Source organism: Thermobia domestica, chromosome 1, assembly GCF_964235325.1.
Source record: "Thermobia domestica chromosome 1, izTheDome1.hap1.1, whole genome shotgun sequence".
Taxonomy (NCBI): Eukaryota; Metazoa; Arthropoda; class Insecta; order Zygentoma; family Lepismatidae; genus Thermobia; species Thermobia domestica.
The window spans coordinates 321426808-321447111 of NC_137454.1; the positions used below are offsets into that span (position 1 = coordinate 321426808).

The 20304-nt window shown below is 35.6% G+C and overlaps 1 protein-coding gene across 1 annotated transcript in view; it reads right to left on the reverse strand.

The window, feature by feature from the left end:
• Tomosyn (syntaxin-binding protein tomosyn) overlaps positions 1–20304 on the reverse strand; it is a gene marked incomplete in the record, with an annotated part of 588696 nt that overhangs the window by 271438 nt on the left and 296954 nt on the right. The window contains 1 exon segment of the mRNA XM_081728737.1: positions 5255–5437. Coding sequence (XP_081584863.1) covers positions 5255–5437 — 183 coding nt within the window.

The window sequence follows — 20304 nt, forward strand, 5'->3', positions numbered from 1 at the left end:
GGAATACTAAGTGTGCCCCCCCGGAACGTTGTTCCTGAAAGAAACACTGTTTCCACCGTACACTGTAACCAATAACCGTGAAAATAAGTGCCTCCTACCATAAAAAATATACGGTTTACCGTTTTTCTAAAATAATGGTAGGAGACCGTTTTCCTGTCAGATGCTTGTGTCGGGCATGCACATTGGAGTGAAAAAGCACATGTTCGAAGCGAGGATTCATGGCGCGTAGGTTCGGATGTGTTGTGCTTTGTTTTGTTTCTTTCTTTTGTTTGTTTGTTTGTTTAGTGTGTGGCTTTATGGTGTGATATATACGGTATTACAGTTGAAGATATCCTGGAAATTCAACATTAAGCAAGGTAATGTATGGGAAAGCACCAAGTTAATATTTGAACTTTGTTCGCTGACAAACAAAACTTTAGTTGGCTATCGTGGCAAGCAGATCGCTCCAAAGTGCAACGATTCGAAACCAAGAAGCTGCTGGATGTATAAAGTCTTATGATAATGTAGCCAACTACGAGTGGTTTGTGAAGCTAGAATTAGAATCACAATGTTGAAATACTTAAAAAAAAAAAAAAAATTAAAAAAAAAAACTTTTTAGGAAAAGTGTTTCGTAGTTTACCGTAACAGCATTACATAACTTGTGTTGCATCAACTGGAATTTTTCATGTTACAGAAACAAAAGTATACTATCACTCATGTGTGCCCGAAGGAGGAGCAGGGGGTCGCTCCTCTAGTTAGTGAAAACGTATTAAATTTCTTAATACAAATAAAAAATATCAGGGTATATAGTAATCAGGGAATTGAGTCCCCTAGAAAATTTTCATCGGGCGCCCATGCTGTCATTATTTTTTCTGGATAAATAAATTGTAAATTTGAAAAATATTTCTGTAAATGTTTTTATCTTTAATTTTGTTCTGAGTACCTATAATCTGTTCTGGTGTCTTGTTAATACATTTGAGCGTTTAATAGTATAAATATGATAAAGTTCGATACTCTGGAAGTTTGGTGTCATTTTTTTTAAACATTGATGCCACTGTTACATAATTATACAAACACGTATTTATTAATGTGAGATAGCGGATACTGGATACTGTAGGCAGTGTTGTGAGAAGTCATATGGTTTTACACTTGTTTAGTCGTACTTCTGGTCATTCTAAGCTATTTATATGTTGTCGAGTGCCTGCTTGGTTATCTGAAACCGTAATAATGCGACTAATCGAATGAATCGCTGATTAGAATATTTGAGGTCTATTAGTCTACTGGTACTCATAGCGAAAATACATGCAATAAAGCTAGTCTTAACACTGTAACAGAATATCGATTTATGACTATCTTAAAAGGGCATGGATGTTTGTTCCAACTACATCTTCAAAGCGTGCGAAAACAGCTACAAAACTTTTTTTTTTTTTTTTGTAATATCGAATACTCTTCTGGTGTTTTGTTCAATACATGACAAAATTAGTAATTTTGAAAAGAAAAAGCATGTATGTCCAAGATGATATCAGAACAAGGGTTCGATATTACAAACTAAGAATTAATTTCAACTTTTATTCTTATGGATATTATGCACGTCGTAGGTGCAACGCTTCTTTCGTTCACTTTTGTTTTCTTTAGTTAAGTAGTCTTTAACAGCAGTGGACCAAGTGTGCACTCTAGTTGCATCCATCCAGCAAAAAATATTGCTAGCCAGTGTGTGATATAGTTTCCAGCAATTCGATGAAAATTGGGTCAATATATATTGACCAGCAATAATTCTTACTGGATCTAGCAAGAGGGCACAGGTGTGTTATTACCGTAAATCTTGTACGGTAATAACACACCTGTGCTTTAAAAAAAAACCTAAATATTACGGTAAAATATACGGTACCAAATTTGTTTCTAAACACGGTCAATATTATTTTGCTTCTAAATATACGGTCTGCCGTTTTTATGAAAAAACGGTGGTCCGTAAAATTTAGGGTAATCGGATGGCAGCAAGAGTTGACGGTAATCGGCCAGTAAATTTAAGGCGAAATTTTTTACAGTGTACACCATTATATAATACATCTTCTGTGGGTGCAGAGGTAGTTTACTAAACAGCGCTTAACGTTGTTAACAATCCAACCATTGTCCTGAACGTTTACAATTGTTATAGTAGAAAGACAGATTTAATGACAATCGGATGCAGAAAACTTTTTCCGGTTATTCCTTAAACCAACAAAACTGCACACTTCCAGACAGCAAATTCTGTTGGCAGTTATAAACTCATGTGGCACTTTTCCAGTATACTGAATCTACGGAGCGCCAAACGACAGTGTGACATAGTGTATACTTAACTTGTCTTTAATGGCATTAACACTTTTCCAAGGGTCTGTTTCACAGTGTTCCTGAGGAACTTATCCGAACACGATATTGGTTGGTGTCCATAGGACTCATGCCGTGTCACCGCAACGAAATTTGACAAACCACCGGCGAATGCAACATTTACTCTCCATTCTTGGTTTAAATGCTCTGTTAATGTTTCTTGTGGGTTCCTGTGTAAAATGTTCCAGTTTGAATTCGTAAAGAATAATTACAATTGCGTGTTCTTCATACTGCATTTTCATACTGTTCAACACAAACACTAGCTCACTAACACCTGGCTGCTTGCGTGTCAAAGCCTGTTTAATGGACAAATATTGAATTAGTGACAATAGACTCGTGATGTTAGTCCATCCCTCTGTGGTGTTGCTGAGGTGAGTTTCCTACCATACGTCAAAATTAGACATTTCATTCGCTCCATCTACTATCAGAGGCTTCAATCTGATGCAAGAAAATTCCTAAATATGTTTTCGTTACAGGATTAAACCAATGCGTTTTCCTTCTCAACACCGATTTAAAACTTATCTGAGCACTTAATCATCAGATAATGAAAGATGATGCACTAGTGCTTTTTAACGCCAGGATCTATTACATATGAAACGAAATGGATCTCCTTTAGTTTAACGACCCAGGGTTATGCTCTTTACGCTAAAAGAGATGGATGACTAACAAAACCAAATGGTTGTGTCCTGGGACCACGTACACCAAACCTCACGCGCTATCTACTAGGCTAGGATCTGTTATGTTTTTATAGTGAGTTGGAAATGTGTTGATTCATGGTCATTTCTTTGTAGTAGGCCAATTAATACGAAATAACCAAGATTAATGTTTTATACTATAATTTGTCTAACCATCTAGAGATAAGAATTAAAGACCTTCGATTTGTTTAGCTAGAACAGTAATAAGCTTTTCTTCTACGTACATATTGAGAGAGAGAACAAAAGTGGATACAGGTAATTAAGTGCCTTAATTTACTTCTCCATGCCGGAGAATCGGTAAGGGCCAACACGAACTATCGCCAGTCATGTGCATGCGGTTATTATTATATATTATTTTTTCCTGACGAATTGTTCCCAACGTGAGCACCGGGAGTGAAGAGTACCCCTGCCTCTACATCATGAAGTGAAAAATGTTGAGATGAGTGTATAATAGTATGAATTTAGATGCCAACTGTCACCGATCATTAGAAAGTGAATATGGGAGAGCTATGAAATAAAGTAAATAGATGCGCGTAATTTTGTTATAAAATTACATGGCGAACGCATTTTATCTGACCCCAAACGGTTACTGTCGAATATACAAGGTCTGTCCTGAAAATAAAGTCAGTGAATTTATTGTGACGCGACTGTACATCGGAGCATGGTCTAACCAGTTCAAACTGGTAGTGGGGGAGTTGAGTTGATTTTGAGTTTAACGTCCTGTTCAGCAGCGAGACTATATGAGACGTGGACCTACTGATTAACGTGGAATCCGAGCCACCTGAGCTCCCGCCGGGAATCGAACCCGGGTCTCCCACGCCAAAGGCGCGTACGCTAACCGCTTAGACACGGAGAAGCTCTGGTAGTGGGGGAACCCAGCTAAGTAGCGCTCCGTCGCTCAGTGTGCTTCGAGCATCCAGAGAGTGGGGACGAGCCTGTCCGTGAGGGTTGTTTTTTGATCTTGTGCAACTGAAAATGCAGCGCTCGTTAGAACAAAAATTTGCGATCAAGTTTTGCGTGAAACTTGTGAAACTTGATAAGACCGCTACAGAAACTGTTACTATGATCATGACTGCTGACAAAGAACATGCCCTGTCAGATCGGCAAGTGTTTCGGTGGCACAATGCCTTTTTGGAAGGTCGGGAAGAGGTCGACGACAAGGACCGCGACGGACGGCCATCCACGACCACCACGGCTGACAATGTGACGCGAGTGAGGAACTGTTGAACTCAGACCGATGATTTAGTGTTCGTTTAATGGCTGACATGTTAAACATTCCGAAAATTTAAGTTCATGAAATCGTTACAAATCATATCGGCATGCGGAAGGTATGCACAAAAATGGTTCCAAAAGTGCTCACTGACAACCAAAAGTCACGGGTTCAAACGTGCCAAGAAAACCTCGACATGTGCAAACGTGATCGAAAATTTTTGGATAACATCATTACAGGTGACGAGACTTGGAGCATTTGAATATGACCCGGAGACCAAAAGGCAGTCATAGGAGTGGCACACACCCTCGTCCCCTCGCCCAAAGAAAGTCAGGATGAGGAAATCAAAGATCAAGATGATCCTCATTGTGTTTTTTGACATCCATGGACGGTATTATACTTTGGAAATTCGTTCCACAAGGTCAATGGTGAATATCATATGGATGTTATGTTGCGTTTCTGGAAACGAATCGTTCGCGTACGGCCCGAGTATCGAGCGCCAGGCAGCTGGTCTTTACTACACGACAATGCACCATGTCACAGAATCGTCGCTGTTCGTGACTTGGGTAAAAATCAAATCTGTGTGCTTCTGTGTCCTCCGTATTCTCCTGATTTATCGCCATGTGACTATTTCCTATTCCCAAAATCAAAATTGGCCATGAATAGAACATTTTATGACAATGTTACACACGTGAAGTCTGCCGTGAGGAGGGTCATTGAGGCGATTCCGAAAAAGGGCATTAAAAACTATGCTAGCATTGGTTGAACGTGCCCAACGGGGTATTGATGCGGAAGAGATCTATTTTGAATAAAAGGAACTAGAGTTAGTAAAATATCTAATTCGTTTTGTTTAATTTTAAAAATTCCGTTATCTTTCCGACATACTGTGTATAACAAAAACACGAATCTTCGTTTTTGTGAAAAAGTACATGGATTTACATACCTAATAATTCTTACGTAATAATATACTCAAAAATTTGAATAATACAGAAAAATGTATACTTACTTTTCTCTTTGGAATTTGAGACTCGTAACAATTTCTGGTCGTTTCTGTCGGAAATTCCAGAGATTGAGACTGTCGTCCGCGGTGGCTGTGACTAGAGCTCCTTCGTTCACCAGGAACTGGATTTGAATTACAGCCGCTTCCGCTTCGTGTCGACAATGGAAATCAACTCCAGGCCGACCAAGTCTTAGTCGCAGTTAAGGAAAACTCTGAACAACATTTGGAACATAATGGAACTAGAATAGCGTTTCTACTCAACAGACAATTAAGAAATTAACACTAAACGAAACTCATAAAAACTTCTAGTCATGAAATGGTTCATGGATTTCATTCTCTCAAACTTCTACTACGTACAGCTTACTGCTTAAGAATACACTTCCTGTAAAAGATCTGGCGAAATTGTTTAATGTCAAGAAGTGCTATTACACTTAGGGAATAGTTTAGAACTCGAAAATTATATAAAACTTTTATCAATTTGTTAAACTACTATTCTTGAAATTAATACCTCGAATTTATTTTCCGCAAAATAGAGAGTAATGCTGTTTAACAGACAAAGTACTACGAGTACTTGTATACTGTAAAGACAAAGTACTCTATACTGTAACAGATCAATATTAAGAAGATAAATTCGTTGTAATCTAACATTTTTTCAGTACCGGATTGATATGAGGCAGATAATAATTGGTTAAAAGTATTCCAGTTCTTATCACAAGCTTAGTATTCCTATTAAGGATCTAGGCTGGGACCATGCACATAGAAAACAGAACCTACCCACTTAGCCACAAAAGGGCACACAAAACGTATTTCTCTCAAACGAACATTTTTCTACAAAAGTCAAAATTTTAAATTTAAAACACCACAGGTAATAGTTTTCCACATTTCAATACTTACTATCTCTCTTCCATGGTATATAAATTGAAGATTTCCTAGTTTCATTCAGTTCGAACTCTAGTATAGTCACCCGTAACTAGCAAACTAACAGCTTAACCTTTCAAAGATAAACAGCCGAGTCCGCAAAGCTAGCTCTAAACTCAACCTATCCTATAAAAAAATAACACTATCAATTACTACCTTCCCATGTTGCTTGCATACACAAATACACTACACTACATTAAACACTAAATTGCCTAAGAGTTCAATAATAAAAAAAGATTAAACTCGAAAATAAAACATACTTCTGTATCAAGAAATTCATTTCTGCAGAAAAACTAAAATTCCCGATACGAGATTGGTAAAGTATAGAGATGTGCACGAGACGAGTCGAGACAGAATTTTCCTGACAAAATTCGAGTCGAGACAGCTCTTCCAATAGAGGAATACACATTTTTCGAGTCGAGACATCACTTTTACAGAACATTTTCGAGGCGAGACAGCGTCAAATCTTGTCTCGTGCGTATCCCTAGTAAAGTACGTGTATCTTTATAACACTAAATATTGTAGTTTTTAAGCTCTACCTTCATTCCATAATGTCATTAAGGCATGTCGTCAATCTGTGAAAGTAAAAGTAGCCACTATCTGAGTCACCTATACATAAATAGCGATTTTAGATTATATACCTAAACAAGTACGTTTAATTACTGTCTAAAATATGATACAGTCGTACGTGTCATATGTCGAAAAAAATTTCAATATCAAAATCTTTCATTATCAAAATCTATACTTTTCTATATAATCATTACTATACATATACTTTTACTACCACAGAAATACAAATAATGAATAACTTAAGAAAATATGTGTGAAAAGTAAATCTTCATTAACACAATAAAAAAAAATTAATGTAAGCAAAATACATATGGTTATCGTTTTTACTTATTATTCATGTATTAAGGAATATTATTTTAAACTGTAAGAAACATATTATTAGTAATATTATTACTGTATTATTAAAACACACACACACACACACAGAGAGAGAGAGAGAGAGAGAGAGAGAGAGAGAGAGAGAGAGAGAGAGACTAGTACAGGATCCATAGTAAAGAAGTGTTTGTAAATATTTATCCTGCTCAAAATCGTACTAGATCAGCTAGATTGTATGAAATAAGCTATGATTTGTTTTACGTTTATATAATTCAAGCCACACATGAAAAAGAATTTGAAGTTTATATGAATGCAGTCGTTCTTTAGTGTTTGAAAAACGTGTATGTAAATCCGCTATAGAAAGTAGATTTTTATTTTATTTATTTAGTTTAACGTACCAGATTATATAAAGAGGCTAAGGAAGACAGTGATGATGGGATGGATGTAAATGGTGGGCTGATGAAGGTAGGAGGAAATGGGAGACGCCCTGAAAAAACTCACGCACATAGTGTTTGTCCACTACAAAACCAACTTGGCGGAGCTGGGATCGAACCAGGGATCTTACGCGCCACAGCCATCGCACCCTCCAAGTACAGAATAATACTTTTATTAAAGTAGATAACTTTTCTTCATTTTTAACCAATTTTCACCTTTTTATTCATTGTCTATTATGTTAATTTATTGCATTCTACCATCAACGTACTTCTGCATATTTTGTTCTTTTAAAATAAATTATAAGATTTTGGATATTATCTTACTTTAACAACTTTGTATTAATGAACATAGCCATTCGTTTATCGAAAGGAAGATCTAGGTCTATTATCTAGATACGTTTAGAAACACAATATTATTGCCGAGTTAAATTCATTCTATATATCCACCTCAAATAAATACCAAAAGAAAAGAAATCAGTAAGGAAAAAACAATTCATTTAATCTGCCTTACTTCACAAAGTGGATAACATTTGGGACACACTGTGTGTAGCAGACAGTCCGTTCCTTTCTACCATTAATCCTATCATGGATGCTACCGTGGACAATTTAGCGTGACATGTCAGAGCATTACGGTGTGCGATTTAGCGGCATGAAGTTTAATTCAGTAGAGATTTTAATCAGTTGTCAGGTAGATTCCACCTGACCTACTTTTCCTCCTCTCCCTATCTACAACAAAAGCAATTCCGTTAAGTTAGACGAATGTTTTAACCTCCATGATGATGTAACTATCTGTGAACTGATTTCAGTTCTTACTTGCTTCTATTTGTTCGGTTTATTACATCCTAGATTAGCCGACACTAAACTGCAACCAAACATAATCTTCGAATCCATTATAATCCCTTATTCTTTTATTATGTTTTTTTTTTTAGATCACATTAAAATATTATCAAGAGGGCAGTATAAAAACATGGATGTACGAGGGTAGATTGGAAAGTTCGTGGCCTGACTAGGAAAGAATATGTTATGTTTGTATAAATTACCTGCGTAGCTATATCCATTGGTAGTCACTGTGTAAAATTTCGTTTCTCTATCGTTTCAGGTGACGAGTTTATAAGGCGCTAAGTCAGAGGAAGTGATGGAAATTTGTGACATGGAGAAAATCGAGCATCGAGCTGTCATTAAGTAACTGCACAGAAAAGGCTTAACACAACAATAAAATTCGTATGGACATGACAGAGACACTACGAAACTCTGCGCCCTCGTATTCCATGGCGAAAAAGTGGATAGTGAATAGCAGGACTCGAGAAATCTTTTAAAAGTAGTATAGAAATATTACCGGAGAGGTAACGTAAATGTATCTAGATCGAGGAAGATTACGTAGGAAAATAAAAAGTAATTTATCCAAACATTTTCTAATTTTTTAGGACAGGCCACGAACTTTTCAATCCACCCTTGTATTAAGGTTTACATTTTAGAGTATAGTTTCAATTGAACTAAACTTATACATTTCAAGAAATGAGTTTCCAACACATATAACTGTTGCACGACAATACCGGAAAGCCTCTTTCAAAATAACATATTGTTTCAAAACATCTACAACTCACTTAGATATTTATTACCTTCTATTTACATATACATACCATATACATTAATAAGGATACGACTACATGGTAAAATAAGGAAACAGAAGCGCCTACGAGCTCATCCATACAATTCTATATCATTATGGACTTCATTACTGACACTATGTAATGTAATACTATGTATTGTAATTTGCTTTTACTGTCTAAAGGACTCAAACAGAATGCAATAAATGGAAAAATGATAATGTCGTGTTTAATATTATTTTATCAAGAAAAAAAGGTTGTCTTCTCTCGTATAAACAACTTTCAACCCTGCAAAGTTTTGTTTTACTTTAATATGTATCTTCAACAAACATCTACTGAAAACTCACTTAGATATTTATTACCTTCTATTTATATATACATACCATATAGCTTAATAAGGATACGACTGTATGGTAAAATAAGGAAACAGGAGCGCCTACGAGCTCATCCATACAATTCTATATCATTATGGACTTCATTACTGACACTATGTAATGTAATACTATGTATTGTAATTTGCTTTTACTGTCTAAAGGACTCAAACAGAATGCAATAAATGGAAAAATGATAATGTCGTGTTTAATATTTATCAAGAAAGAAAAAGGCTGTCTTCTCGCGTATAAACAACTTTCAACCCTGCAAAATTTTGTTTTACTTTAATATGTATCTTCAACAAACTTCGAAATTTCATTTGCGTTCACTCAGCAGAAGGAAATAGCTTCTTGAGATATGTAATCAAGAAATATGAAAACTGTCACGTCAACCAATGAACTTCATCAAGAAAACTACTTCCAAGTTCGTCGATAGCCTTACAGAACTTAGAGTCAGCAACAAATGAGTTATATCGACTTTGGACTTGTGTATGAACTACATGGAACTGTGTTTCAAGGACTATGCATAACAACAAGGTTCAATCCATTTCAAAAGGCAATTATTAGGTTGAATATTTATATAAAATTCTAAAATGTCAAAACATAAATTAAATATTAAATTGTGCAAAAACAACCAAAAGCATATAGTTATATACTGTTGCCAATATTCACAGAAGTTTTAACAAGTACACTGTTTTGAATATTTCTAGAATTACTAGAGTTTTCTAAAAAGCAGTAATGAAGCATAAATTCAAAATGTGCACAAGTTTGGATTGATTTAAGTTTAGCGTCCCTTTTAGAAGTGAGGCTGTACGAGATGTGGACCTAAAGTTTAACGTGAGATCCAAACCATATGAGATAATGATTGCCATCGATGTACGTCCATAATAATAATAATAATAATAATAATAATAATAATAATAATAATAATAATAATAATAATAATAATAATAATAATAATAATAATAATAAACAGTCAATACTAATTTCCCCCTTTCATTTGGTTTCGTCAGCATAGTATTTCCTGGCAACCTTTTGTCAATAAAGACCTTATGGCGGAATCAGATAGTATTTTCCATTGGAGGAGCAAACATTTGATTTTCAAGACATTTTCGTTTGATGGAAGGGGGGAGGAAGACACGTGAATTTAATTAAAGTCCCATATTGTGTCCGTGGGTTTTCTTCGGGTACTCCCGTTTCCATCTATATTCTCATTTCACCAATTATTCCATCATTCATCTCTCCTAGCCTAAAGAGCATAATCGTGGCACGTTAATCTGAAAGATTTCATTTCATTTCATTTTTCAATTAAAATCTCCGGTAAATTAGGTTGTTGTCGAAGTCAGTTATCTCTTGCATGCTGGTGGTTGTGTCATTGACCGTTACATTATGTTTCCACGATTGTACATTATAGTTGTCTACATAATGCATAGGACCGAGTAATAAGATCACTCCTTTCATTGGGAACTAGTACACGATGTTCCTTTAGTATCGTAGTTAATGAAAATTATGCAACCACACACAACATGACACAAAATCCTAAATATAGAGGGATGTAATTTGAAATATCGAGCTGCTCAAACGAATTAGTGTTGCTATGATCTTCTTCAATACAAGATCTTTTCAGTTTACCTTTATCTGAGAAAATAACCGGGAATCCCTCCCTTTATTTCACATTACTTAATTGAGTAATAGACATTTCTGAAAGTAGCAGTATGATCTATTTGTAAATTTAATTGTCTGCCAGCAGTGCGCTTGCTGCTATTCGAAATAAACGCCTCTAGTTCATTTTCCACGCTTTCAGCATCTTGCATCTCTGAAACTATGCCGATAAGAGAAAACTTGCAAAGGACTTTTCTTCTTGTTTTGACCTCAGGTACCTACCCTTAATTTTTTTGTATGAATTAATAGTTCACTTGTACTGTAACTACTACAAAATAAATTCAGTCCCTTACATACAAGATCATGTCTACCTAGATACAAAAATAATAAAGAAACGACCTTCGGCATTTTTATTAATCAACGTACAACAACGTGAGAAACACTAACAGTATTCGAATATGTTTCCCTTATTCTTAACAGAAAATTACAAACTGTCAGGCTATGCGCCTATATTACGCACCATTTACAAAGGGGATCACTTCACAGCTTGGAGAAAGGATTGTTTTAGAAATTGCTAATTTGAGTGGCGATTATTATAGATCATCCACTCTAACTTTTGCTACAAGTGGCAGTCCAGCAGTTTCAAGTCTGGACTCTCAGCTGGACACTGCATAGTTAATGGACTGGACTACACCGTTCATGAGCCACCTCTGTAGGTGGAAACAGAGTCCTGTTGAAAACAGAATTTATACTTCATACTGAGTATTGTTACGGTGTTTCACATCTTGCTGTTACACCTATTTCGATGTTTTTATACCTTGTTCACAAAAATGATACAGTAATGACTCCACCGTAACTTACACCTCACCATACCATCACTGAAGCCTCATGATGGTCTTTTTGAATACTGAGAGCAACTTCAGAAGCTTCTTTAGACTTTCGCGCATTACGCCCACACGTTTGGTAGTTGCAGGATTTATGTATCGAGAATAACGTCTCAACGTTTAAGAACAGGTCTGACTTTAGTACTTCATAGCATACCGAATCAACAAATTCTTTCATTTTTTACTCTCTTGGGAGCATCAAAACTAGAATTAGAAGCGGCCCTCTTCTACAGTAATAGGTACAGGTTCTAATATTACCCTGAATAAGACGCCATATTGTTTTGAGGGATATTTTCATCTGTATGGCCACGATTTTTGGTTTCACACAGAATTTCGAGAGATGTTGGCCTTGGCAGCTTTCATGCCCTGGAGTATGCACCGTGAGTGATCTGCCAAACTTTGTCCTATTGTTGTTTTGTTAACTTCGTTGAATACGTAGTTCTGTAGATAAAATTTGGTAAATCCAAGATTTTCCCAAAGCCTAAATATCGTCAGCACATCTTGACAAATCTTGTACAAATCGCTTATTATTTTTGTTTTGTTTTCTTTGGGTTCCCAGTCTATTTTGTTTACTGATGCTAATGGGTCCTTTTCACAGGCAAAATAAAGTTGAATATTTGAGCTCACAAAAAGAATAATATGCATGGGAACATCTAAAACTTTTTTGGATCAACTACATAAGTGGCATCCGGTACAGGAATTTCATAAATACGCTTTCTTAAAGTCTGAATAAACTATCTGCATTCGACTAGTTAGTATAGAAATTGTGTATTGCAACTAGCGGAGCACAATAAGAATACACAACAAACATAATGATAAAGATTGGAAACTTATTCGACGGATAAGCATTTAAAAAGGACTTATTCTAAAAGTTTTTTAAACCACGAATTAAAATCTCTCCACTATGCAGGGCAGAAACAAAGCGTGCAATACCATAACTGCACCAATCAATAATTGAATCAGTTAATTTCTATTTCGAAGTTCATTTACTACATTACTATAAAAAATACTTCCGGTTTTACGCCCCACGGTTATATCCTGTTGGCTAAGGAAGACGGATGATTAATGAATTAGAATGATCATGAAAGAACTGGTGGAACTAGAATTTCGGAAGAAACGGGAGAATTACGAGAAAACTCAAACAAATGTTTGCTATCACAAAGCCTAGGATAAACCCACGACTCCTCACACCAGAAAGGGAGAGTTCTACCACTGAACCACCGTGTCCATCACTTACGATATCTGCAACTTTCCTCATACACTTAGCAGAGTATACACCTCTTACGGTACTGCAACTGCAAGCTTGGAACTAATTTTAAAAAGGAAAACACAATATACCTGTGCCGAGTAACTTCGTTATAATTATGAAAGTCTCACAGTCACAGGAACAAAAATATTGTCTTCTGTAAATAAAGTATTTAAAAGTAAAATGAATTATTTTTCTCTCTTGTTTTCAAGGGGTATATGGAACATCTAAAGTTAACAGCAAATACTGAAATGTCAAAAAGAGGCTTGGCATTCATGCCTTTCGCGGTTTCTTCACCTTTGCTTCTAATTCAAGAGTAACGCTCGAACGTCCCACTGGCACACGATATTAAGATACTGTAGCAGTGGGGATCCGCATACTGGATCGATACCAGACTGTCCTCATATTGAAAAATATACCGATTCGCGCTCCGCTTGAACATCCGGAGACATGTTCCGGTGTGACGTTCCTTTTTCTCTCTCTCTTTCACTCACATCACGACATTCCACCAATATTTAACGAAAGCAAGAAAAAATATCTTTTTTATCTATGATTTCAAAAAGACATGCGATAAACTCTTTCTTTCAAAGGGAAGTGAATATCCAAGTCAATTTCAGTACAGTTTCTAAACTCTGTATTCACTTACAAATAACTAACCTACTGGCACATCTTTCCTGACTGAGCTTCATTCGACTTAAAACTTACGTACTTTACAGAAACTCATATTCTTTCTAACTCAAACTTAAGTTCTTCCAAACAAGTACTGATGAACATATTGCAAGTTGAACCTTATGTCTTTAACGTCTCTTTCCAAGACCAATGTTATATCAGATATTGACCTACAATTTAATGTGGAACTCACTCCAATCACATGAGTTTATTCGGCAATCGAATCCAGGTTTCACATACTAAACCGAAAACACTAATTATATAGATACAAAAGTTCAGTCAGAAACAACTGTCAAGCGAAACTTTTGTTGTTTATTTTTTTTTCGATAACACTCCCAATGGTTTCAATGCAATATGAAACTTGATTGATTCTTGAAGAATATGTAGTTTAAGGCTTATATTATGTTCTGTGGGTAGAAACGGACTGATGATTCATACAAAGGAGTGATGAGAATAAAATTCAGGACTTATTTAAGGTGGAAGGACTGAAATACCGAGAAAACGCAGGGCAACGTTGTTCATCGAATAACATCATCACACGCTCTCGGATAAAACCTGAGAGCCTGAGCACCACATAGAGCGCTCTATTATTAAACCAAAGTATCTCGAACTTTAAAGATTTTACAAGTAACACTGAAATGAAAACGCTTTTTAAAATTCAACGTACGTCTTTAACGCAAGTTGGCGTCTACGTCGTTAAAAAGAAGAAAGAAAAAAACTGCCTGTACTTTTTTTCTTTCTATTTAATAATTTGTACGCAATTTTCCATCACAGCACTACTTTTTACCATTGATTCTTGATGTTTTTGACATAATAGATAGAAAATTATTTTCAGTTTACTTTTTTGGATGAAATTCGTGGCTACACAGTCTTGGCTACCGTTTAATATTAACACTGTGCTACTGGCACCAAAAATTATACACAATGTACAATGAAAGAACAGAATTTTGAGCTCCATCGTGGCTATATAGTTACTATACGCACCTTTGGCATTGGAGACTTGGCTTCGATTCACGGTAGGAACTCACATTGTTAAGATCCCACGTTACGCTGTAGGTCCATGTCTCATAAAGCCTCGCTGCTCAAACGGATGCTGGACTTCAATCCAACCAATCAACGAACAGAATTTTAAATAATCTATCCAGAAGAGCTTTTTATATTTAAAAAATGCTTCTTAATTAAATAATCACAAATAAGATTGGGCTAAAAATAAATTCAAGGCTTGTTCTTACAATTTGAAGACACACACTGGACATCACAAATGTTGATTTCTAACATTTACATTTAAGTACAATTGTTGAGAGATTGTTGCAAAAGCACCAGCATAGGCAATTAGCAAACACTCAATTGTGTCTCGTCTTGCATAATTGTTGTTTGCCCATCGCACAGAAGACTGTCAACTATAAGTGAATTATAGATAAGCTCTGCAGATTTCTTTGGTTCATCTCACACTACTTTTTAACTTTTCTTTCATATTTAACTATTCTTGATGCAGTGAAAATTTGCCTGAGCCTTTCTGTTGATTCCTCGCACTACGCCAATTCGGTTACCTCCCAAATTTGAAAACGCCTACCAGACACTTCAATTTTCCCATCTAAAATTGCAGATCTCCTGAGAGCAATTTCTCCCTAACGGCTCAAAAATTTCCGTTTTTGTTTATACTTTCCCTTGTTCCTAAATTTTGATCTTTTTGTAGATATGCCAATTTTCTTAATTATATATATATATATATATATATATATATATATATATATATATATATATATATATATAGAGAGAGAGAGAGAGAGAGAGAGAGAGAGAGAGAGAGAGATTACATTAAATGACATTACAATTCACACAATACTCTTGGACTGGTTGGCTGGATTGGAATTTAACGTATTTTGAGCACTAAGGCTTGAGACGTAAACCATAATTTAAAATGGAATTCAAACTACAACAATGCATTTAAAAAATTATGTATGTATATCTCGATGTCGTGGGTGCTCAATAATGTGTCATCAGCTAAAAAAGGTTGGGAAGGTCATTAGACCAGCGCAGAGGACGACTACTCTCAAAGAATACGGTAGTCCACTGAAATCTTACAAAAGAAACTTGAAAGGGAACTGAAGACAACTAAACGTTATCAATTCTTTTCAATAGAATGATAAAGAAAATAAGGATGTAAAATTCTGTCAGTAACTTATCTCCCTGGATTTCAGCAATTAAAAAGAAACATTTTTTTCCTATTTCCTAAGTTTTGCCACCAAATTTTCCTTCATGTACAAACACTGTCTGTACTTCCATGTTGAATGGTGTATTTCAACCAGAACATTATCAGTAAACGTAAGTTCCATATTTCAAATCAATGCGAAAGATGTTTCACTCATCAAAACATTTATCATCACATTTAGCCTACTGAGTGCAGATATTAAAAGTTAATATTTCATTTCAATTTACAAAACAAAGAAAACCAAATGGCTTACTCATATGGACTTCTGTGGTCACGCACAAAACACCGTACAAAGGCACAACACGAAATTTTTAATATTGCTATATAAAAATTAAAATGAAATTGGATATACTTGCAAGGATAACCCATATCAGAGGAAAAATTACACAAAAGCTCATTTGTAATTGTGTAATTGAAGTTTCAGAGTGTGGAGAATAAAATTAACGCAAAGGGCTACGAATAGCTTTTTTATATACCTTCAAGACAACCGCTTCCCTTTAACTGTTGTTTACATTAAGCATGTTTAATACCTGAATTAAACCCTTCTAATTAGCTTACGTATCTCATTTTTCATGCATTTACTAAACCCTGGCTTAGTACCCTTCTTTATATTACAAAGCTTGATGATAGATTTAGGAACGGAAAAACATAGCACATTTTACAGACCATTGCTTGTTCTAGAATAATCCACAAGAGACCTCTTACCGCAATGTTTTGATCTCTCTCTTGCAATGCATTTTAAACCTCCATTACAAAACCTTTAACAGTAACGTCAATTTAGAAACTTCCATTTAAAGAAGATTAATAGCAGCTGAATATAGATTCTAGTGACAAAGGAAAAAGCAAACCGCCGATTATTTTAATTTATTTACGTAAGTAAAATGAAATTCGCACTTCAAGAGGTTCGAATATACAAGAAAAAGTTGAAAAAAAGAAAAAGAAAGAAATGATCACTAAGTAGTAGAATATACATGTATATGAAAAAATTAAGAGCAATTCTTTGGAATCTTAGGCATTTATAAGAATTTCAAAGAAGTTTCTATCTAAATATGCACAAACATAACGATATATACATCAAATTAAAGGCAATTTTATATAGAATTCAAATCTACCCACAGAAGTTACGTATCTTTACAACAATTGATGATATTCAACAAAATATGACGTCAATTGTTAAATTAAGTGAAAGTAACTGAAGTTAAGTGAAGCGTACCCAATTAATTTTGGCTCAAGTTAATACTTGATTGGATGTCCACGCTTAGTAATAACATCTTTGCATTGTTGTGGCATGGAGTTTACTAAGTTTTGTAGTGCCTCTATTAAAATGCAGTGTTGCCAGACGTCGTTTATTGCTTGAATTAACTCAGCTCTCGTTGTAGGATGTCTTGCATGAACTTATCCTTCAAACGGTTTGGGTACAAAACCTCGTGGCCAGAACCTCGCGGCGACAACGTCGCCTGGCCGAAACCTCGCCTCCCAAAACCTCGCGGCCGAAAATCTCGCCGGGCCGAAACCTCGCCGCCCAAAACCTCGCCTGGCCATAAACCTTGCCGCCCAAAATCTCGCGGGGCCAAAACCTCGCCACCCAAAATATCGCCATACCCAAAACCTCGCCTGACCAAAACCTCGCTGTAATGATCTCGCGACACAGAATCTCGCCTGGTCTAAATTAAGCGAGGGTTGTGTCACCTGGGAAGAAATGTCGTCAGGATAAAACCTCTTCGCGACGATTTCTTCAATGTAGAATGTTCTATATATTACTGTATGTATATATTCAGTAATAACACATAATTACATTAAAATAATGACAAGAACAATTCTAATGCATGCTTTGGAAATCTATAGGACCTAGATATAAAAATTAAATGACTATGTTTGTTACATTATACCTCTTGAGCCATCCTACCAATCTCAATCAAATTTTCAACATAGATGAGGTTCGAGCCTAGGATGTCTTTTATAATTTCACTTTGTCGGCACAACAAAACGGAGGGGTAGTGGGATATATATATATATATATATATATATATATATATATATATATATATATATATATATATATATATATATATATATATAGGCCTATATAGAGCCATAGCTAGAGATTTCGGCGCCCCTACTCTCATCACACCAAGCTCTTCCTTCCTTTTTACTTATAAGAAAAGCAGCAGATATTGTTATTCTACACCCACGCGAGATTTTGGCCGGCGATGTTTCGGCCGCGAGATTTTGTCCGTATCCCCCTTCAAACACACTATAAATTTTCAATTGGATTTAAGTCGGGCGAATTACCAGGACAGGAAGTTGGGTAATATGACGTAAGAACAACATATAGTCTTTTATAACTCCGGTACGATGACATGGGGTAGAATTGTCTTGAAAATTAAAGGGATCATAGTTGAATAAATCTCTACCCTCAAGTATCATTGTCGTTTCAAGAATATGTTTATAAGTTTGTGCATTAAAAACACCATAACAAACGTGAATTTTTACCAATTCCACTAAAAGAAAAACATCCTCAAATTATTACACTGGTAGAGTACCTAGGAGTTTTTACAGTACACGCAGAATTAACTCCTTCACCAGTCATGCGATGAACTCTAGAGCGTGAATTATTGCCATAAATGGTTATTTTCGTTTCATCACTAAACAGAACGTTACGCCACTGGTCACTTGTCCAATCTTTTTGAGTTCTGGCCCACTCTACGCGCCTTTTACGTTGTTCCGGTGATATGGCTTCCTGGCAGCTCTACGTGAACGCAAACCCAATGATTTTAACCTGTTTCTCACTGCTCCAAACGTCGACACCAGATGTTTCCCTCCAACTTCTAGCAAGATTTGCTGATGATTCAAACTGTCTACAAGACACAACCATAGCAGTGCATTTTTCTGTATAGGAGAGGATTTCATTTTTCGACCACATTTACCAATTCTTCCACTTTTTATGCACCCTGCTTCCCGAATCTTAGCCAGCTGCCTACCCACTGTATTTTTATGCAGTTGCATAATCCGGGCTATTTTAGCTTTAGTTTTGCCACACTCAATGTTTTAATTCTAGTGGCTTTCTGTGGTAGAATGTCACACGATTTACCCATGTCGATGTCCGATATTTATAAACGGTAATCAATATTTATGAGTAAAACTATCACTTTCAAATCTGCCAGTAAAACTAACACTACTAACAACACAATTACGTAATCCAGGGCACCTTCACAACAAGTAAGGAAACAGAAATCATACTGCACGCTTGGAACGTGGATTACCTTATTGAGCGCGGACCTCACTCAAAGCAACATCGAGTCATCCATTAAATGAACATTTAGCTTGACGGATTTGTGTTTTCTTTCCCACACGTTTTGTTGAATATTATCAACTGTTGTAAAGTTGCGTAACTCCTGTGAGTAGATTTTTATTCTACATAAAATTTCCTTTAATTTGATGTATATATCATTGTATGTTTCTGCATATTTAGGTAGAAACTTCTTTGAAATCTTTATAAATGCATAAAATTCCAAGGAGTTGCTATTAATTTTTCCAAGACTCCATATATACACGAAATAGATCCTTAAGATGTATTATAATATATCATAAACGGAATTCGTGTTACATGACGTATTTGGGAGTAGTACTATATTTTAGAACATACATAAAATAATTTACTATTCTGTGCCTCTGTCACGATATTTTCATTAATCTAGGAAATATCCTGTCAATCTTTTTTTTTTTTAAATTAGGAAGAAAAAAACAAACAAAAACCATACTGAATGTACTCAAAACTGTAATTACAGTAAAGTCCCTAAAGCTTGGCACTCAATAACCCGGCACTCCGGCTAACTCGCTCACACTCTGGCAGGGCGTTCAAGTATTTTTCTGAGGTCTGTCTTATCAGGTAAATTACTGTGCAGTGTGTATTCTTTAATTTTAATTTTAATGTATAGTAAAGACTCTATGCCTTCATAAAGTGCATTCCTTTGTTTAAGGATAACTGAGCAGTTTATTTTCTGTTGTATTCTCAAGCAACCAATAATATAAGTACAGTTCTGTATTTTCTGAGGAAGCACTCGTACTTATTCTTTTTTAACCCCATTCCCGATAACCAGGCATTTTCAGAAACTCGGTTACACTTCGGTCCACATCAGCTCGAGTTTTTGGGATTCTATTGTAATGAGAAAAAAGTAGGATTTCACTGCATAGAAGTTTTCGTTCAAATGTTTACGTTTGGTTCTGT